Source organism: Erythrolamprus reginae, unplaced genomic scaffold (assembly GCF_031021105.1).
Source record: "Erythrolamprus reginae isolate rEryReg1 unplaced genomic scaffold, rEryReg1.hap1 H_3, whole genome shotgun sequence".
Lineage (NCBI taxonomy): Eukaryota > Metazoa > Chordata > Lepidosauria > Squamata > Dipsadidae > Erythrolamprus > Erythrolamprus reginae.
Genome location: NW_027248484.1, coordinates 163,263 through 185,978, shown reverse-complemented (window position 1 = coordinate 185,978; position 22,716 = coordinate 163,263). Strand labels below are relative to the sequence as shown.

Sequence of the window (22,716 nt, the reverse complement as noted above, 5' to 3'; positions counted from 1 at the left end):
TTAATAGTTATAGAAATAGTAAAAATAATAATAATAATCCCAGGAGACAGCAGAATTGAGGACAAGCAGCTAGAGAAATTAGTGAAATACGAAGATCTAAAAATCGAGCTGCAACGACTCTGGCATAAGCCCGTGAAAGTGGTCCCAGTGGTCCTTGGCACGCTGGGTGCAGTGCCAAAGGATCTCAGCGGACATTTGAAAACCATCGGAATTGACAAAATCTCCATGTGTCAATTGCAAAAGGCCACTTTACTGGGATTGGCAAACATAATTCGCCGCTACATCACGCAGTCCTAGGTGCTTGGGAAGCGCCCGACTGGTGATGAAATACGAAATCCAGCATAGTGATCTCGTTTGCTGTGTTGTACTGACATAATAATAATAATAATAATAATAATAATAATAATAATAATAATAATAATAATTTTTTAGATTTGTATGCCGCCCCTCTCCGAGGACTCGGAGCAGCTCACAACAGGACAATACACAATATACAAATCCAATAGTTTAAAAAAAACAGTTTAAAGCCCTGTAAAAAATAATCATACAACTCAAACAAACCATACATACATAATAGTAGCTAATGGGTATATTAATTTCCCCATGCCTGGCGACATAGGTGAGTTTTCAAGAGTTTACGAAAGGCAAGGAGGGTGGGAGCAGTCCTGATCTCTGGGGGGACTTGATTCCAGAGGGCCGGGGCCACCAAAGAGAAGGCTCTTCCCCTGGGTCCTGCCAAATGACATTGTTTCGTCGACGGGACCCGGAGAAGGCCAACTCTGTGGGACCTAATCGGTCGCTGGAATTCGTGCGGCAGAAGACGGTCCCGGAGATAATCTGGTCCGATGCCATGAAGGGCTTTGTAGGTCATAACCAACACTTTGAATTGTGACCGGAAACCGATCGGCAACCAATGCAGACTGCGGAGTGTTGGTGTAACATGGCATATTTAGGGAAGCCCATGACTGCTCTCGCAGCTGCATTCTGCACGATCTGAAGTTTCCGAACACTTTTCAAAGGTAGCCCCATGCAGAGAGCGTTACAGTACAGTAGTTCAATTCTGGAGACCTCGCCTACAAAAAGTGATTGATCAAATTGAACGGGTCCAAAGATGGGCTACAGAAATAGTGGAACGTCTATATTCACTGTAAATACTGTACATTTTATGGAAGAAAAAAAGAAAAGAGTAAATTTTAGAGAGGGAGAACTTGAAAAAGAATAATTTTTTTTTAAAAGACTTCAAAAAAGTGAGGAGGAAAGAAATGTTGCTTCCTTGTTTTTGTCCTTCGGGAAGAAACACTTGGTAAACTCCCTTCCAACATCTGGCTGTGTTTTCGGAAGACACAGCTGGGTCAGACGGGGCAGAATTAAACTCAGCCCTGTTCTTCAAGGTCACTTTTCAAATCAGCCATATCCACAATGGGCAATTATTCTCCGGGGTATTTTGTTGCTGTTGTTGTTTTTAACCTTCCTCTTCGGCAGGTGTTGTTGTCAACAACTGTGAGATTTCAGGGCTGAGAAGCCAACTTCTGAAAAAGTTTGCAACTTCTGCTGCAAAATGTTTTCTGATTCTGCCTTGACCTGTATTTTATCTTAGGATGGATATAGGTTTATCCCAGGCATGCTTAAATTCAGTTCCTGTGGATTGACCAACCACCAGTCTGCTGGGAGTTTGTTCCAAGCCTCTACTACTCTTTTGGTAAAATAATATTTTCTCACGTTGCTTCTGATCTTTCCCCCAACTCACCTCGGATTGTGCCTCCTTGTTCTTGTACTTTCCTATTAAAAATACTTCCCTCCTGAACCATATTTAACCCTTTTTAATATATTTCAATGTTTCGATCCTGTCCCCCCTTTCCCTTCTGTCCTCCAGACTATACAGCTTGCCTTCAGAAGTTGTGAATACCGCAACACTGGAGATTTTTAAGAAGATGTTGGATAACCATTTGCCTGAAGTAGTTGTTATTCCACGGATTAATTGTTCTGTCAGAAAATTTCTCCTTAGTTCTAAGTTTATTTATTTATTTATTAGATTCGGGGCGGCTCACAACAATAACAAGAACAATGTAAGAACAAATCTAATAATTTAAAAAAACACTAAAACCCCCATTATTAAAAGCAAACACACAGACAAACATACCATGTATAAATTGTATAAGCCCGGGGGAGATGTGTCAGTTCCCCCATGCCTGATGGCAGAGATGGGTCTTAAGAACTTTACGAAAGGCAAGGAGGGTGGGGGCAGTTCTAATCTCCGGAGGGAGCTGGTTCCAGAGGGTCGGGGCCGCCACAGAGAAGGCTCTTCTCCTGGGTCCCACCAAACAACATTGTTTAGTCGACGGGACCCGGAGAAGGCCAACTCTGTGGGACCTAATTGGTCACTGAGATTCATGTGGCAGAAGGCGGTCCCGGAGGTATTCTGGTCCGATGCCATGAAGGGCTTTATAGGTCATAATCAACACTTTGAATTGCGCCCGGAAATTGATCGGCAACCAATGCAGACTGCGGAGTGCTGGTGTGACATCGGCATATCTTGGAAAGCCCATGATTGCTCTCGCAGCTGCATTCTGCACGATCTGAAGTTTCCGAACACTTTTCAAAGGTAGCCCCATGTAGAGAGCAGCTGCTTCGCTCCTTGTTTAGTTTCCACCCATTGCTTCTTATTCTATCCTCAAGTGCTTTGGAGAATAGCTTGACTCCTTTTTCTTTATGGCAACTATCGTGCTATCATGTCTCCCCCTGGTCCTTCTTCTCATCAAACCAGCCTTGTCCAGTTCCTGCAACCGTTCTTCATATGTTTTAGCCTCCAGTCCCCTAATCATCTTTGTTGCTCTTTCAAGATAGAGCAAGGTTTCAAGATGGCCTTTTATCTTGGGCTTTGGGTGGGGGCCTTTGTCCTGCTGCTGCAGTGACCTTCATTAGTTCAGACTGATTCATAGTAAATTGCATGTATTTAAGGAGGGTTTTAATTCTCCAAGGCTCTTTCGTGTCCTTTAAAATGTATGGACTTTAGTCCTCTCAATTGCCCAGTCCTCTTTTAAAGTGGCCAAGGTTTCAACAAGACCGATTGGAATCCATAAGCATTGCCTGTGATTGTTTAATTTAAAATCAGTCAGGTTGTAGGGAAAACAAGTAGAATGCTTGGCTGCATAGCTAGAGGTATCACAAGCAGGAAAGAGGGAGATTGTGATCCTGCTGTATAGAGCGCTGGCGAGACCCCATTTGGAATAATACTGTGTCCAGTTCTGGAGACCTCACCTACAAAAAGATATTGATAAAATTGAAAGGGTCCAAAGACGGGCTAGAAGAATGGTGGAAGGTCTGAAGCATAAAACGTATCAGGAAAGACTTCATGAACTCAATCTGTCTAGTCTGGAGGACAGAAGGGAAAGGGGGGACACAATTGAAACATTTAAATATGTTAAAGGGTTAAATAAGGTTCAGGAGGGAAGTGTTTTTAATAGGAAAGTGAACACAAGAACAAGGGGACACAATCTGAGGTGAGTTGGGGGAAAGATCAGAAGCAACAGGAGAAAATATTGTTTTACTGAAAGAGGAGTAGATGCTTGGAACAAACTTCCAGCAGACGTGGTTGGTCAATCCACATTAACTGAATTGAAACATGCCTGGGATAAACCTATATCTATCCTAAGATAAAATATAGGAAATAGTACAAGGGTATGTTTCTAATTTTATAGGCTGTTGAACGTGCTTTATGGCTAAGCTATAGGATAGAGGGGGGTTTGGGGGCTGTTGTTTTTTTTTCTTTTGTGACATTCAAATGAGATGTTTCATGCTGTCTCTTAAGTTGCAGGTTTGGCTTGTGTCAAATTCTAGGATATTTTATGGACATCTTTTTTTTTAAAAAAAAAAAGACCTCTGGTATTTAACATTGCAACCGTGTCTTAATATGCAATCCACAGGGGTGTTAGCTCAGACATCCGTTGTGGTTCGCCGGCTTGAACTGAGCACAGCTTTCTATCTTCTTTCCCTCTGTGTACGTTGAGGATAACAGTACCTGACACTCTGATCTTTTGTGATGAAAGAGAATAAATGCAAAGACTTATTCCAAGAAAACCTCCTTCCTTCCTTCCTTCCTTCCTTCCTTCCTTCCTTCCTTCCTTCCTTCCTTCCTTCCTTTTGTTGTTGTTCTTCTTCCCCTCCTCCTCCTCCTCCTTCTTCTTGGAACAAACTTCCAGCAGACGTGGTTGGTCAATCCACAGGATCTGAATGTAAACATGGCTGGGATAAACATAGATCCATCCTAAGATAAAATACAGGAAATAGTATAAGGGCAGACTAGATGGACCATGAGGTCTTCTTCTGCCGTCAGTCTTCTATGATTCTATGTTTCTTCTCCTCCTTCTCCTTTTCTTCTCCTTCTCCTTCCCCTCTTCCTCCACCTTCCTCTTCCTCTCCTCCTTCTTCTCCTCCTTCTTCTCCTTCTCCTTTTTTTCTTCTGCTTCTCCTTCTCCTTCTGCTTCTCCTTCCCCTCTTCCTCCACCTTCCTCTTCCTCTCCTCCTCCCTCTCCTTCTTCTCCTCCTTCTCCCTTTCTCCTCCTCCTTCTCCTTCCGCTTCTCCTTCCCCTCTTCCTCTCCTCCTCCTCCTTCTTCTTCTTCCTCCTCCTCCTTCTCTTCCTCCTCCTCCTCCTTCTCTTGCGCAACCCATCTTGTGAGACCGTAAATATCCCCGTTGCACAATCCACACTTCTGCAACAGAGTCATAACCGAGAGCCCTGCAAATAAACATGGACATTCACCCTGGGTGTTGAAACCTTCCTGTCTTGTTTGTTTTGCGGGATCGCTTCGTTCCCACCCGAGAGAAAACAAAAATAAAACATAGTTTAAAAAATCTGCACCAATCTTGGTGTGGTTTAGTTTTTCCTTCGGGACATTTTTAATCCGATTAAGCGGTTTTCTTGGTGGGAAGTATGGGTAGTATGGAATACAGAATAACAGAGTTGGAAGGGACCTTGAAGGTCTTCTAGTCCAACCCCTTGCTTGACCTGGAGACCCTATAACATTTCAGACAAGTAGCTGTCCAGTCTCTGCTTAAAAACCTCCAGTGTGGGATCAGCCACAACTTCTGGTGGCAAGTTGTCCCGCTGGTTGACTGCTCTCACTGCCAGGAAATTTCTCCTTCATTTCAGGTTACTTCTTTCCTTGATTAGTTTCCACCCGTTGCTTCTTGTCCTGCCTTCTGATGCTTTGGAGAAAATAGCTCGACTCCCTCTTCTTTGTGTCAGCCCCCCCAAATATTAGAAGACTGCTATCATGTCACCCCTAGTCCTTCTTTTCATTAGATGGATGGATGGATGGATGGGGAGGTAGGTAGGTGGATGGATAGATAGATAGATGGATAGATAGATGGATGGATGGATGGATGATAGATAGATAGATAGATAGATAGATAGATAGATGTTGTAGGTAGGTAGATAGGTAGGTAGGTAGATAGATAGATAGATAGATAGATAGATAGATAGATGATATAGATAGATAGATAGATGATATAGATAGATAGATAGATGATAAAGATAGATAGATGATAAAGATAGATAGATGATAAAGATAGATAGATAGATAGATAGATAAATAGATGATATAGATAGATAGATAGATGATAAAGATAGATAGATAGATAGATAGATAGATAGATAGATAGATGAGGGATGGATGGACGGATGGATAGATAGATAAAGGGGTGTATAGATGGATGGATAGATTGGTAGGTAGAAGGATGGATGGATAGATATATAGATATAGACGATTAATACATATACAGTATATAGAGATGACAGACAGAGGCTTTGGGTTCCGTGCGCAGCCTCATCTCTTTCCGTTGCACAGAGCTTCATAAATATCTTTGATGCTTTGCAAGGAGCGCTGTGGCTAATCCTCCTGGATCATTTGCTGATGGAAACCATTCCAGCCTCAACAGCTTCGCCGCTCATGTCAACATTTATCCTTTCGCAGAGCAGTTCAAGTTGGCCTGGCAACCTTCCTCCTCCGCTCCGCAGCTGTTGACAACCCGTTTCATCCTTTCATTCCCCTTAACAGGCAGACTGAGCCTGGTCTTGGGTGGGATCGGATCCAGCCTCCCGCCTGGGCTTCCTCTGAGCCACAAGGTGGCAATATTAGCTGCTGGATGAATCCACCCGTTTGGAGGGCTCTTTTCCGTGGCTCAGTGGCTAAGACGCTGTGCTTGTGGATCGAGAGGTCGGCAGTTTGGCGGTTCGAATCCCTGGCACCCCATAACGGAGTCAGCTCCCCGTTAATGTCAGAAATAAATCAGAGTCCGAGGCTTGGCCTTCCTCAAAAAATAGAATAGAATAGAATAGGGAGAATCGAATAGAATGAAATAGAATATATATAGAATAGAATGGGGAAAGTAGAGTAGAATAGAACAGAATATACAGTATATAGGATAGGTAAAATAAAATAGAATACTGTAGAATAGAATATATATAGAATAGCATGGGGAAAGTAGAATAGAATAGAATATATATAGAATAGGGAAAATAGAATAGAATGGAGAAAATAGAATAGAATATATATAGAATAGGGAAAATAAAATAGAATGGGGAAAGTAGAGTAGAATAGAATAGAATAGAATATACAGTATATAGAATAGGGAAAATAGAATAGAATAGAATATATATAGAATAGCATGGGGAAAGTAGGATAGAATAGAATAGAATAGAATATATATAGAATAGGGAAAATAGAATAGAATGGAGAAAATAGAATAGAATAGTATTCTTTATTGGCCAAGTGTGATTAGACACACAAGGAATTTGTCTTTGGTGCAGGTGCTCTCAGCGTACATAAAAGAAAATATCCATTTGTCAAGAATCATGAGGTCCAACACTTAATGATTGTTGTAGGGGTCAAATAAGCAATGGATAAACAATATTAATAAAAATCGTGATACAAGCAACAAGTTACAGTCCTACGTGGGAGGAGATGGGTGATATGAATGATGAGAAAAAAAACTAGTAGTAATAGTAGTGGGACTTAGTAAATAGTTTTGACAGTGTGGAGGGAATTATTTGTTTAGCAGAGTGATGGCGTTCGGGGGAAAAACTGTCCTTGTGTCTAGTTGTGTTGGTGTGCAGGGCTCTGTAGCGATGTTTTGAGGGTAGGAGTTGAAACAGCTAGTTAGGGCTGGGGTGGGTGGGGAGCTACATTCAGAGTAAAATTGAATAAATTAAATTAAATTAAATTAAAAGACACACCTGAATTTCCAGCCTCTTTTAGGGAGGAAAAAGCTGCGTCTTATGCTCTGAGAAATACGGTTAAAAAAAAAAACCCCTGCCTTCTTTTCCAGGAAACCTGCAGAAAGTGCCAAGGCCTCTGGAAGGAGCACATGAACCTGAGCTGTGAACAGCTGGCTGAAAAGGACGACATTAAATACAGGACATCCATGTAAGTAATCTATCAGAGCTTCATTTGCAGAAATTACCCAGTTTGTGTCCAAGCGGCAAACCAGTCCAGCCAGCCTACCAACCCAACCAGCCAGCCACAGACCAGTAGAAATGGAGTTGAAGACTTCAATGAAACACAGCCGCAGTAGGAAGTTGTGGAAATATATATTTCCTTCTTTATACTACTACTACTACTATGTATACTATACATATAAGAAACTAGTATCCTACTACTACCTTGCTACAACTATCTTAGTTCAATAACTCACAGGAACAGCATCACAGCTTCGTCAGAGCACACTTCTCACAAACAGCTGACAGCAAACAGACAGAGAGAAAGAGCAAAGAGTTCTTGCCTAGTTAAATACTTTTCACATAATTACTAGGTCGCTGCACGCTCAACTGCCTCAGAATGACTCGGCATTTTTAACTGAGGCCTACTTTCTGCATTATGATATTACCTCGGGCTTTTTAATTCCTGGCATAATCTTCAGCGTTGGGGACAGGCGGAAAAACACAGGACCCTTAGCCACCTACACCCCCATCCAGGTTTTCAACTGGGGCTACTTTTGCAAAGGATAATCTTAAGTTCTAATGTTTCGTTTCCTAACGCTTAAAAAAAAAAAAAAGAAGAAGCCTGGGACTGTAGCACCTTTTTATGTCAGCGGTTCCCGACCTTTTTAATGCCGTGATCCCCTTAATACAGCTCCTCGTGTTGTGGTGACCCCCGACCATAAGTCGAGCGCCAGTTCTCTCAACAGAGCTTGAAGCCGATTGGCAGGAAGGTCAGAGGGACACCCCCACTGCGAACGCCTGATTGGTTGGATTGTAAAAATACGTTCCGAGGCGCCAGGATAGAAGCTTTAGTTCCTAACACCAATGGGAAACGGGGAAAAGGGGAGAGGAAAGGAAAGAGAAGGGGGAAAAGAGAAGGTAATAGAGAAAAAGGGTAGAGGGAGGGAGGGAGGGAAGGGAAAGGAGAGGAAAGGAATAGGGGAGAGAGGGAAGGAAGGAAGGGGAGGAAGTAGTAGGGAAAGGGTGGAGGGAGGGAAGAAAAGGAGAGAAAAGAAGGTAGTAGGGAAAGGGTAGAGGGAAGGAGGGAAGGAAGGAAGGTACAGAGGGAGGGAGGGAAAGGAGGGAGAGAAGAGAAAAGGAATTAGGAGGGAAGGGATAGGAGGGAAAGAAGGAAGGAAGGAAAAAAGGGGAGGACAGAAAAGGAAGTAAGAGGGAAAGGATAGGAGGGAAAGAAGGAAGGAAGGAAGGAAAAAGAGGGAGAGGAGAGAAAAGGAATTAGGAGGGAAGGGATAGGAGGGAAAGAAGGAAGGAAGGAAGGAAAAAAGGGGAGGACAGAAAAGGAAGTAGGAGGGAAAGGATAGGAGGAAGGGAGGGCAGAAGGAAGGAAAAAGAGGGAGAGGAGAGAAAAGGAAATAGGAGGGAAAGGATAGGAAGGAAGAAGGAAGGAAAAAGAGGAGAGAAAAGAAAGGAGGGAAGGAAGGAAAAGGGGAGGAGAGAAAAGGAAGTAGGGAAGGAAAAGGAAAGAAGGATAGAAAAGGAAGGAAGGACAGACAACGAAAGAAAGAGAAGCAAAGAGGGAGGGAAGGGGAGGAGGGAGAATAAATGTTTTTTATCCTCCTGTCCTTTGTCCTTCCTCGTCTCGGCCAACAACTTTAGGTTATTGTAAAGATATTTTTAAAAGATATTAAGATAAAGATATTATAAAAGATATATTTGTTTAAAAGCTTCCGTCGCGCTGCCATCCTTCTGCAGGATATATTTATTGACAAGTGGGGGCAGGAGATCTAATAATACCACCAGGTTTTTAGCTTTTATTTGTCTGAAGAAGAAGGAAAGGAAGCGCTCGGCTGGCTAGTCTTTCCACGGGAGGAGGGGGGGGGTCTCTTGGCCAGCCGCTGGGCCCAGCTGAAAGTCGGACAATGCGGCTTCCTGTTTGAACCAAAGGAAGAGGAAGCCCGGCGGGATCTCACAGCCAACTTCCTGCTCGGCTAAGGATTTTCCTGTTGGGAAAGGCGAGATGGGAATAGAGCGGAAGGGAACGATGGGTTGCATTCACGCCGAGTTCATTCTTGCTTCCCCGAATCGCGGTGACCAAAAAAGGCATTCGAAAGGACGAGGGGCCCAACCTGCCGCTTAATTCCCAAACTACAATGTCCAGATCCATAAATAAATAAAAAAATACATAGTACAGTGTTCCCTCTATTTTCGCGGGTTCAAACTTCGCGAAACGGCTATACCACGGTTTTCCCAAAATATTAATTAAAAAATACTTTGCAGTTTCCCCCCCCATACCACGATTTTTCCTGCCCGATGACGTCATACGTCATCGCCAAACTTTCGTCCGCCTTTAATAAATATTTTTAAAAATAAACTTTAACAAATAAACATGGTGAGTAATAATTTAAATGGTTGCTAAGGGAATGGGAAATTGTAATTTAGGGGTTTAAAGTGTTAAAGGAAGGCTTGTGACACTGTCCATAGCCAAAAATGGTGTATTTACTTCCGCATCTTTACTTTGCGGAAATTCGATTTTCGCGGGCGGTCTCGGAACGCATCCCCCGCGAACATCGAGGGAACACTGTACATACTTCTACATATAAATATAGCCACGTAGTACGACATATAAATAGCAGAGTGTACTACATACATGGTGCATTCTACTACGTATAAATACAGTCATAGTAGACAGAGCCTTCTCTGTGGCGGCCCCGGCCTTCTGGAATCAACTCCCCCTGGAGATTAGAACCGCCCCCAACCTCCTTGCCTTTCGTAAGCTACTTAAAACCCACCTGTGTCACCATGCATGGGGTAACTGAGTTACCCCTAGACTATGGTAGATTTGTGTATGGTATGACTGTTTTTTATGGTTTTAATAATGGGGGTTTTATGTGCTTTTTTAACATATGGGATTTGTGATACTGTATTCTGTTGTAAGCTGCTTCGAGTCCTCGGAGAGGGGCGGCAAACAACAACAACAACAACAACAACAATAATAATAATACTGTAATAATAATAATAATAATAATAATAATAATAATAATAATAATAATAATAGGCAAATAGTACATAGTACACACTTCTACATATAAATACAGCCCCATAGTAAGCTATATTGCTATTATTCTCCTCTCTCCCACTGTCTTCTCTATTGGTCTCTTATGATTTACCGCTTGTTGTTCGCATCGTATGATTTCTGATCTATGATATCACTTTGCAGTTTGCATGAGCACCGAGAGCTTTATGTACCCCGAGACAAATTCCTTGTGTTTCCAATCGGCTTGGCCAATAAAGAACTCTCTGCTATTCTAAATGGGATCTGTTGAAGGCCAGTTGGCCTACTGCAGGGGAGAATTGGAAGTTTTGCTAGAGGTGAGCGAGGGGACCTCAAAATTACTCCAGGATTGCCGTTCTGAGTGCGTTATAGGTAAATTCAATGTTCTTCCTATTTCGCACAGGCCCTGCAATCTCCTTAGGGCTGTATGCAAACTTTTCATTTGTTTTTTCCATCCCGCTAAAATATAATGACTCCGTTTTTTCCCTTCTTTCTGCCCTCTACAAGGTTAGGGACACCAACTGTGTTGATAGAAGCCAGAATTTGCATCTGAGGCCAGAAATTTGCACGTTATCTCGCTTTGCTTTGTTTTGTTTTTAATAATTTTTATTAAGTTTTGAAAACAATGCAAAAGCTTAGGAGACAATGCACACACTTCTCTTGTTAAAGATCATTTCCTGATGTTGTTTCCCCGAGCCTTGAGAAGAGCCTCTGCTTGTGTCTTTCCTAAGTGAGGGGTAGGTGGGCTAGCCTTGATCTTTTTTTAACCATTCTGCTCTGCAAACCAGGACTGCTAACAATTCTTTTGCAAAGGGAGGATTTGCACAGAGGCGCCTTTTTTTAGAATATAATAGAATTCTTTATTGGCCAAGTGTGATTGGACCCACAAGTAATTTGTCTTTGGTGCAGATGCTCTCAGTGTACAGAAAAGAAAAAAGATACATTTGTCAAGAATCAGAATAGAATATAATACAATATAATATAATATAATATAATATAATATAATTCTTTATTGGCCAAGTGTGATTGGACACCCAAGGAATTTGTCTTTGGTGCAGATGCTCTCAGTGTACATAAAAGAAAAGAAAAGATACATTTGTCAAGAATTAGAATAGAATAGAATGGAATGGAATATAATATAATATAATATAATTCTTTATTGGCCAAGTGTGATTGGACCCACAAGGAATTTGTCTTTGGTGCAGATGCTCTCAGTGTACATAAAAGAAAAGAAAAGATACATTTGTCAAGAATTAGAATAGAATAGAATAGAATGGAATGGAATGGAATATAATATAATATAATATAATATAATATAATATAATATAATATAATATAATATAATTCTTTATTGGCCAAGTGTGATTGGACCCACAAGGAATTTGTCTTTGGTGCAGATGCTCTCAGTGTACATAAAAGAAAAGAAAAGATACATTTGTCAAGAATTAGAATAGAATAGAATAGAATGGAATGGAATATAATATAATATAATATAATATAATTCTTTATTGGCCAAGTGTGATTGGACCCACAAGGAATTTGTCTTTGGTGCAGATGCTCTCAGTGTACATAAAAGAAAAGAAAATATACATTTGTCAAGAATCAGAATAGAATAGAATGGAATATAATATAATATAACATAACATAACATAACATAACATAACATAATATAATATAATATAATATAATTCTTTATTGGCCAAGTGTGATTGGACCCACAAGGAATTTGTCTTTGGTGCAGATGCTCTCAGTGTACAGAAAAGAAAAGAAAATATACATTTGTCAAGAATCAGAATAGAATAGAATAGAATAGAATTCGTTATTGGCTATGTGCGATTGGACCCACAAGGAATTTGTCTTTGGTGCAGATGCTCTCAGTGTACATAAAAGAAGAGATCGATATGTCACGAATCATGAGATACACCACTTAATGATTGGCATAGGGGCCAAATAAGCAATGAAGAAACAATCGATATTAATAAAAATCTTTAACACCTCTAGAGCAGGTAATGATAGTAGAACCCAGTGGTTTCCAACGTGGGACCCACACCCTACAGGGCGGCAATTTGATTTTTAATGGGGGCAATTGGAAAACCTTGTTTAAACCATTTTTTTGGTAACGTTTTTAATTATTTTCTCTACAATTTCCATGTATACATATCTTTGTTTGCCCGAGCACAAAGCTGAAAGCATCAGCCTGAAGATGACGAGTGGGACCTCGTTGAAATACGCCAAGACCTACATATATCTATATCCAGAGGTGGGCTGCTGAGATGGAACGGTGACGTGTGCTTGCCTCCGTGGCTCTAGGTACCAGCTACTGCACCTGGGCAGGCAGCAAAATTGTACGCAGGCGAGGAAGCAAAAAACCTCATCGAAACATAGGCCCACCTGCGTGTCCACGTGTGATTTTGCTACCTGCACAGGTGCAATAGCATAATTGCGCTGCACTCCACTAACACTCAGAGCCACAGGGACGAGCACATTACATCTTAGCAGCCCACCTATCATCTATCTATCATCTATCTATCTATCTATCTATCTATCTATCTATCTATCTATCTATCATCTATCTATCATCTATCATCTATCTATCTATCTCATCTCTATCTATCATCTATGTATCTATCATCTATCTATCTATCATCTATCTATCTATCTATCTTTCTATCTATTATCTATCTATCTATCTATCATCTATCTATCATCTATCATCTATCTATTTATCTACCATCCATCCATCTATCTATCTATCTATCTACCTACCTACCTACCTACCTACCTACTATCTATCTATCTATCTAATCTATCTATATCTATCTATCTATCTATCTATCTACCTACCTATCTACCTATCTATCTATCCATGCATCCATCCATCCATCTTTATCATCTATCTATCTATCTATCTATCTATCTATCTATCTATCTATCTATCTATCTATCTATCTATCATGGCCCCCAAAATGTGTAACCACTGGTATAACCCAGCCAACGTGGCTATTTTCGTAAACTGTGATCAGAACAAACTGGCTTATTGCAGGGATGAGCAATTTGATAGTTTTAGAGAAAGAGGATTGATGTTCTCATACAAAGGAACTGCACCTGAATTTAGACAGGATGTTTCACTGTTTCCTGAGTTTAGTGGGTGGGGAGATTTTTGTTTTTTCCTTTTTTAAAAACTATTTTAAGGCTTAGATGTTCTCTTTGGTCTTGTCTGCCACTTCCAAGTAAGGGAAATTGTGTTGACGACTTTTAACAGCTGTAGTGTAGAGGAGGGGGGGGGGAAAGGTGGGCTTAGCACTGAGGTTGCCGTAACAAAAACATCATATTAACTTGGGAAAACAGGAAAGGGTGAGAAAGAGACTCAAGATTGTATTGCCTTGTGCTTCCTTGTTGTAAGAGGGAGAAGCTTTGGAGATGGCAAGTTATTTTGTCACCTAATAAAGTCAACCTCAGTTCTTCTTTTGAGCTCTGCTCCTGGTCTACTCTTATCTTATACTCTTATGGTTTATGTATGGTCTGTTAGGTTGTGTGACTGTTTTTCTTTTTATAATAAGGGCTTTAAATTGTTTTTAACATTAGATTTGTACATGGTGTATTGTTGTTGTGAGCCGCTCCAAGTCCTCGGAGAGGGGCGACATACAAATTAATAATAATAATAGTAATAGTAATAATAATAATTTGCAACTGGAGCAGACAGTGGAAGAAGGGAAGCATGCATTAGCTGACTGTGCGAAGGAGAGCAAAGAGTCAGCGTTGATGGAGGTCAACAATAGGAAGCTTCTCAAGGTGAAGCAAACTAAGGACCAGTACAGAAAAACTGTAACTCAGTGTCGTATGGACAGTTGGCGGAACAAAGCATTGCATGGCCAGTTCTTGGAGAAGATTGAAGGCAAAGTGGATAAAGAAAAGACCTGGTCATGGCTTACAAGTGGAACACTCAAAAGGGAGACAGAAGGACTAATACTGGCGGCACAAGAATAGGCCATTAGAACGAATGCTGTCAAAGCCAGAATTGAAAAATCAACAGACGATCCAAAGTGCAGACTCTGTAAAGAAACAGATGAAACAATCGATCACATACTCAGCTGCTGCAAAAAGATCGCACAGACTGACTACAAGCATAGACACGATGCTGTGGCACAGATGATCCACTGGAACTTGTGCCGGAACTACCATTTCCCAGTGGCAAAGAAGTGGTGGGATCATAAGCCCGAAAAAGTGGTCGAAAATGAGCAAGCAAAACTACTGTGGGACTTCGACTGACCGAATTCTGAAGCATAACACACCAGACATCCTGATTGTGGAGAAAAAGAAAGTATGGATCATCGACATTGCAATCCCAGGAGACAGCAGAATTGAGGAGAAGCAGCTAGAGAAATTAGTGAAATACGAAGATCTAAAAATCGAGCTGCAACGACTCTGGCATAAGCCCGTGAAAGTGGTCCCAGTGGTCCTTGGCACGCTGGGCGCAGTGCCAAAGGATCTCAGCGGACATTTGAAAACCATCGGAATTGACAAAATCTCCATCTGTCAATTGCAAAAGGCCGCTTGACTGGGATTGGCAAACATAATTCGCCACTACATCACGCAGTCCTAGGTGCTTGGGAAGCGCCCGACTGGTGATGAAATACGAAATCCAGCATAGTGATCTCGTTTGCTGTGTTGTATTGACATAATATTATTATTATTATTATTATTATTATTATTATTATTATTATTATTATTATTATTATTAACTGAGAAGGTGAGATGCAGAAGGATTTAGAGAGAGAGATTAGATTTAGAGAGAGTTAAAAGATAGCGGTCCAGCGGCTAGGCTGCTTCTGAAGATCAAAACTAATTGCACATTTCTTTATGAGATAAGGAGTCTCCATTTCACTGACTTACATTTACAGCTTCTCAGCATCTCTGCAGACAAAGCACTTTTACTCCAAGGATTTTAGCAGAGAAGGAAGGAAGGGAGGGAGGGAGGGAGGAAGGGAGGAAGGAAAGCAGAAAGGAAGGAAGGAAGGCAGAAAGGAAGGAAGGAAGAAAGGAAGGAGAGACAGTGGAAGGAGGAAGGAAGGAAGGAAGACAGGAAGGAAGGAGAGACAGTGGAAGGAGGAAGGAAGGAAGGAGAGATAGTGGAAGGAGGGAGGAAGGAAGGAAGGAGAGACAGTGGAAGGAGGAAGGAAGGAAGACAGGAAGGAAGGAAGACAGGAAGGAAGGAAGGAGAAACAGTGGAAGGAGGGAGGAAGGCAGGCAGGCAGGAAGGAGAGACAGTGGAAGGAGGGAGGAAGGAAGGAAGGGTTAAGAAAAAGAAAGGAAAGAAAGAAGAGTTAAGAGAGAGGAAGGAGGGTAGCAAGCAAGTAAGCCATAGTGGTACAGTTGTTCCAATGTAGTGTTGCAGACTGACTCTGCCCACTGCCAGGAGTTCGATCCTCGCCTGCTCAAGGTTGACTCAGCCTCCCATCCTTCCAAGGTGGGTCAAATCAGGACCCAGATTGTTGGGGGCAAGAGGCTGACTCTACAAACCGCTTAGAGAGGGCTGGAGAGAAGTATTTCAATCTAAGTGCTGCTGCTATTGTAAACACGGTCCAATGTTTGCAGACCATAGCAGCTCCATCCAACTTCTTTGGCAGCATCCTGGTAACTAAGCAACAAGCAGCCCCCACTCAGTTGAAAACTGTTGGGGCGAGATAGGTCCCCCCAGCCTCCTTTTTCACCCCCGCAGCTCTGCATTATCTCTCTGCCAGAAACCATCCATCCTCCTGCTGCTGGTGTCTTGGGCCCTTCCATTGTTTCCAGCCAAAAGTTTTGCTTGTCTGGATGGTTCTCCAGGAGACCAGCTTGAAACCTGCAGAATGTGGATGGGTGATGGATATTTAGACTTTAATGGGTTTTTGTCTCCTTCGGTTCTTTATTTGGCTATTTATTTTAAAGCAACAATATGGCCACCCACCTCTAAGAGGTCACTCTAGGCAGCTAAGTAAGTGCAGCTAAAAAGCCCCCCTTCAAAAAAACAAACACAGTGTATGTTCTGTCAGGCTCTCTGGTAGAATCCTCCCAAAAATTCACAGGTACAAATTTCAGACACACACACACGTTTGAAAATTCAAAACAATGTTCTTTATAATGAAAATTCACTTAAACCAAGCCCTCTTTTGGTATAGCCAAGAGCACTCGTCTCCAAACAAACTGGTAATTTGTACAAGTCCCTTATCAGTTCTGTGATACTTAGCTTGCAGCTGGGAGGCAATTCACAGTCCTTCTTCTTTCACAAAGTGAAACACACTTTGCTCTGGTTTAGTTTCCAAGCGGGGAAAAATCAGCACACAAAAGGTCCAAGTCAGTAAATCAGTCACGAAACACAACGATCAGATAATCCTCCACAATGGCCAAACCCACAGGCTGCTCTTTATAGCAGCCTCACTAATGACCACAGCCCCACCCAACCACAGGTGGCCTCATTTTCTTTGATAATAATCTCTCAGTTGTTATTGCCTGTGCATCGCTCTCCGCATGCGTGGCTGTATCATTAACTCTTGTTCTGAATCCAAGGAGGAGCTAGATAATTGATCTCCTTCTGAGCTGTCTGCCACACTCTCCTCCTCCCTGTCACTCATGTCTTCTTGGTCAGAGGAGCCTTCATCTTCAGATTCCACCGGGGGCAAACAAGGCCTGCAGCATGTGGATGTCTCCCCCACATCCACAGTCCTTGGGGCAGGAGCTGGGCAAGAGCTAACCACAACAGAGTAGAACAAACATAAGAACCTAAGAAGAGCCATGCTGAATTGGTCCAAAGCCCATCGAGTTCAGCATTCCGTGTCACCCAGTGGCCCATGGGTTTTTGGAGAGGGGCAGCATACAAATCTAATAAATTGAATTGAATTGTCCATGGGGATCTTGAGCAGGAAGAGAAGGCAAACCCCTCCCTTTCCCTTGACCCCCAACAAATGGGCCCCAAGGGAACCTTGCCTGCCTCAACCAACATAGACATCCTTGGACATCCGTTTTAATAAGGGAGAGAAGGAAGGAAGGAAGAGGGGGAAAAGAAGGAAGGAAGGAAGGAGAAGGAAGGGAGGGAGGGGGAAAGGATGGAAGGAACATAAGAATCTCAATGCTGAATCGGGCCAAAGCCCATCGAGTCCAGCATTCTGTGTCGCCCATTGTCTTCATGGGCATCTTGAGCAGAAAGAGAAGGCAAAACCCTCCCTTTCCCTTGACCCCCAACAAATGGGCCCCAAGGGAACCTTGCCTGCCTCAACCAACATAGAGGTGCATTTGGAGATCCATTTCAATAACCACCTATGATACACTTGGCATCCATGAATCTGTCTAATCCTGCCTTGAAGCTCTCCAGGCTGATATCTGTCACGGCCTCTTCTGGGAGTGAATCCCATCAACCAAGGACCCTCTGGGTGGAGAAACATTTCCCTTTATTTGTCCTCACTTTCTTACCTATGAGCTTTAGGGAGGGGCCCCTCGTCCTCGTATTGTGTGATAGAGAAAAGGATTTTTCTCCATCCACCTTTTCTATCCCATGCATGATTTTATACACTTCGATCCAGTCACCTCTTCAACACCGTCTTTCAAGGCTGAACCTAGTTTCATAAGGGTATATTTACATGTTATGCTTCTATTTTAAGTCTTTATTTTATTATGTATTTATTAGACTTGTAGGCCGCCCCTCTCCGTAGATTCGGGGCAGCTCACAAAAATAACAAAGACAATGTAAAAACATATCCAATAATTTAAAAAACACTAAAAAACCCATTATTAAAAGCAAACATACACACAAACATACCATGTATAAACTGTGTAGGCCCGGGGGAGATGTGTCAGTTCCCCCATGCCTGACGGCAGAGATGGGTCTTAAGAACTTTACAAAAGGCAAGGAGGGTGGGGGCAGTTCTAATCTCCGGGGGGGAGCTGGTTCCAGAGGGTAGGGGCCGCCACAGAGAAGGCTCTTCCCCTGGGTCCCGCCAAACGACATTGTTTAGTCGACGGGACCCGAAGAAGGCTGACTCTGTGGGACCTAACCGGTTGCTGGAATTTGTGCGGCAGAAGGCGATCCCGAAGATATTCTGGTCCGATGCCATGAAGGGCTTTATAGGTCATAACGAACACTTTGAATTGTGACCGGAAACTGATCGGCAACCAATGCAGACTGCGGAGTGTTGGTGTAACATGGGCATATTTGGGGAAGTCCATGACTGCTCTCGCAGCTGCATTCTGCACGATCTGAAGTTTCTGAAGACTTTTCAAAGGTAGGCAGGCAGGATTATATTTTACTTTTGTTTTTCTATGCTCGATCCTATGGTACCATCTATTCCATATTTCAAAGTACTCTGAGTCTTTCTGGCCTCGCAAGTCAATTGTTAGCCTGTCCAGCTCAGTGCATTCATCAATGTTGCTAATTATTGTGCTTTCTGGGGAGGTTCCCGAATGTTTCCAAAATTGGGCAGGCTGTGCCCTTCATTATGTCACCGATGAGATGTTGAAGCAGCAGGCCAAAGACTTGGCCAAAACTGTCACTGCTTCTTCCAGACCAGATGAGTTGCCTCGGGGAATTTTAAAATGCCTTTCCCCCTGGGTGCTGTTGTGGTTAGCTCTGGCCCAGCTCCTGCCCCAAGGACTGTGGATGTGGGGGAGACATCCACATGCTGCAGGCCTGTTTTGCCCCCGGTGGAATCTGCCGATGAAGGCTCCTCTGACCAAGAAGACATGAGCGACAGGGAGGAGGAGAGTGGGGCAGACAGCTCAGAAGGAGATCAATTATCTAGCTGCTCCTTGGATTCAGAACAAGAGTTAATGATACAGCCATGTATGCGGAGAGCGATGCATAGGCAGCAACAACTGAGAGATTACTATCAAAGAAAATGAGGCCACCTGTGGTTGGGTGGGGCTGCGGTCATGAGTGAGGCTGCTATAAAGAGCAGCCTGTGGGCTTGGCCATTGTGGAGGATTATCTGATCCTTGTGTTTCGTGACTGCTTTACTGACTTTGACCTTTTGTGTGCTGATTTTTCCCCGCTTTGAAACTAAACCAGAGCAAAGTGTGTTTCACTTTGTGAAAGAAGAAGGACTGTGAATTGCCTCACAGCTGCAAGCGAAGTATCACAGAACTGATCAGGGACGTGTACCAATTACCAGTTTGTTTGGAGACCAGAGCTCTTTGCATGTAACCAATAAAGTTTTTATTTAAAAAAAAGAAAATTGGGGTCTTGTTCAAACAGCTGCCGTCCGGCACCTAAGCCATTGCCCGCCTGAAGGCAAAGTCCGTCCACTTTCCGCCCCCCCCCCCCCGTCCTGACCTCTTGTCCCCTTGCCTCCCCAGAGAAGAGAAGATGACGGCCGCCCGCATCCGGAAGTGCCACAAATGCGCCACCGGCTTGATCAAATCGGAAGGCTGCAACCGCATGTCGTGTCGCTGCGGGGCCCAGATGTGCTACCTCTGCCGAGCTGCCATTAACGGGTACGACCACTTCTGCCAGCATCCCCGCTCCCCTGGAGCCCCGTGTCAAGACTGCGCCAAATGCTCGCTTTGGACGGACCCCACGGTAGGTGCCGGGGATGCCCCCGAATTTATCCTTCTTTCCTTCCTTCCTTCCTTCCTTCCTTCCTTCCTTCCTTCCTCTCTCTCTGTGTTTCTCTCTCCCTTCCTTTGTCCATCTCTTTTTTCTTTCTTGCTTGCTTGCTTCCTTCCTTTCTTTCTTTCTTTCTTTCTTTCTCTCTGTCTCTGTCTCTCTCTTTCTCCTACCCTTCCTTTGTCTGTCTCTTCTTTCTTGCTTGCTTCCTTTCTTCCTTTCCCTCTGGGTCTCTCTCTCTTTCTTTCTCCCACCCTTCCTTTGTCTCTCTTCCTTCCTTCCTTCCTTCCTTCTTTCCTCTCTCTCTCTTTCTGTTTCTCCCTCCCTTCCTTTGTCCATCTCTTCTTTCTTGCTTGCTTCCTTGCTTTCTTCATTCCTTCCTTTCTTACTCTCTGTCTCTCTCTCTCTCTCTTTCTTTCTCCCACCCTTCCTTTGTCTGTCTCTTCTTTCTTGCTTGCTTCCTTTCTTCCTTTCCCTCTGGGTCTCTCTCTCTTTCTTTCTCCCACCCTTCCTTTGTCTCTCTTCTTCCTTCCTTCCTTCCTTCTTTCCTCTCTCTCTCTTTCTGTTTCTCCCTCCCTTCCTTTGTCCATCTCTTCTTTCTTGCTTGCTTCCTTGCTTTCTTCATTCCTTCCTTTCTTACTCTCTGTCTCTCTGTCTCTCTTTCTTTCTCCCACCCTTCCTTTGTCTGTCTCTTCTTCCTTCCTTCCTTCCTGTCTCTCACTCTCTCTTTTTCTTTCTCCCTCCCTTCCTTTGTCTCTTCTTTCCTTCTTGCTTGCTTGCTTCCTTCCTTCCTTCCTTTCTTTCTTTCTTTCTTTCTCACTCTTTCTCTTTCTCCCTCCCTTCCTTTGTCTTTCTTTCTTTCTTTCTTTCTCACTCTTTCTCTTTCTCCCTCCCTTCCTTTGTCTTTCTTTCTTCCTTCCTTCCTTTCTTTCCTTCTCACTCACTCTTTCTCTTTCTTCCTCCCTTCCTTTGTCTTTCTTTCTTTCTCACTCTTTCTCTTTCTCCATCCCTTCCTTTGTCTTCCTTCCTTCCTTCCTTCCTTCCTTTCTCTCTGCCAGGTCTTTACCGCTTCCCGGAAGGCCAATAGGGTGGGGCTACCTCAAGAGGTAGCTGTTTCCAGAGAGCCCGAGCAGGCACAGAAAAGGACCTGCCTTGAAGAAGCACGGCATGGCTCTGTCACCATTTCCCTGTACACATGTATATGCATTCCCCTGTTGCTCTTGAGACATTCCCTGGTTTAATATGGGAATGCTCTTTCTTTCTTTTTTAAGAAGTCCTTGTTCTCCTCCTCCCTCTGATCATCCATACATCAGGAAAGCGTTTGGAGCTTATTGGGAACAGCTGGGCCCACACATGGAGAGAGAGAGAGAGAGAGAGAGAGAGAGAGAAAATTTGGGGTTGGGGGGAGAGATCTATATATGCCTGCATCTCAAATTACAGATGGAGGAACCAGTCTCTATCGACTCACTCGAAACGCCAGTTTTAAATAGAAACCCCTCCATCCTGAAATAATTAGCCAGTTATTCTGGCTCCGTACAAAGACTGTAAATATGTCTTGCAGGAGAAATTTTATTTTGAGTTGGAAAGGAATACGTCTGCTGGGGAAGCTTTGGCAATCAAGATTGTCTTGCCGTTTGATTTGGGGGTTTTGCTCTTTTACTCTCTGTCTCAACTTTGCAGTTTCCCCCTTCCCTCTTTATTTATTCATTTTTATTTGTATTTTATTTATTAATCAGATTTGTATGCCGCCCCTCTCCGCAGGCTCGGGGCGGCTAACAACAATAAAAAAAGACAATGTAAACAAATCTAATATTAAAAATAATCTTATTGTATTGGCAGTTCTGTGTTAGCAAAAACTTCAGAAGAGAAGGATTTAGGGGTAGTGATTTCTGACAGTCTCAAAATGGGTGAGCAGTCCGGTCGGGCGGTAGGGAAAGCAAGTAGGATGCTTGGCTGCATAGCTAGAGGTATCACAAGCAGGGAGAGGGAGATTGTGATCCCCTTATATAGAGCGCTGGTGAGACCACATTTGGAATACTGTGTTCAGTTCTGGAGACCTCACCTACAAAAAGATATGGACAAAATTGAAGGGGTCCAAAGACGGGCTGCAAGAATGGTGGAAGGTCTTCAGCATAAAACTTATCAGGAAAGACTTCATGGACTCAATCTGTAGAGTCTGGAGGACAGAAGGAAAAGGGGGAACACGATTGAAACATTTAAATATGTTAAAGGGTTAAATAAGGTCCAGGAGGGAGGTGTTTTTAATAGGAAAGTGAACACAAGAACAAGGGGACACAATCTGAAGTTAGTTGGGGGAAAGATCGAAAGCAACGTGAGAAAATATTATTTGACTGAAAGAGTCGTAGATGCTTGGAACAAACTTCCAACAGACATGGTTGGGAAATCCACAGGAACTGAATTTAAACATGCCTGGGATAAACATAGACCCATCCTAAGATAAAATATTCTGGCTCCATACAAAGACTGTAAATATGTCTTGCAAGAGAATTTCTTTTTGGGTTGGAAAGGAATACGTCTTCTGGGGAAGCTTTGGCAATCAAGATTGTCCTGCCGTTGGATTTGGGGTTTTGCTCTTTTACTCTCTGTCTCAACTTTCCCCCCTCTTTATTTATTTATTTTTATTTGTATTT

At 42.9% G+C, this 22,716-nt stretch overlaps 1 protein-coding gene across 3 annotated transcripts in view; it reads left to right on the top strand.

The window, feature by feature from the left end:
* Window positions 1–22,716, top strand: part of LOC139155573 (E3 ubiquitin-protein ligase RNF216-like) — a 77,043-nt gene that overhangs the window by 41,922 nt on the left and 12,405 nt on the right. For all 3 annotated transcript variants that reach the window (XM_070730759.1, XM_070730761.1, XM_070730760.1), the window contains exons 14-15: window positions 7,328–7,425; window positions 19,816–20,038. In XM_070730759.1, the coding sequence (XP_070586860.1) occupies window positions 7,328–7,425; window positions 19,816–20,038 (321 nt within the window). The remainder of the gene's footprint in view (window positions 1–7,327; window positions 7,426–19,815; window positions 20,039–22,716) is intronic.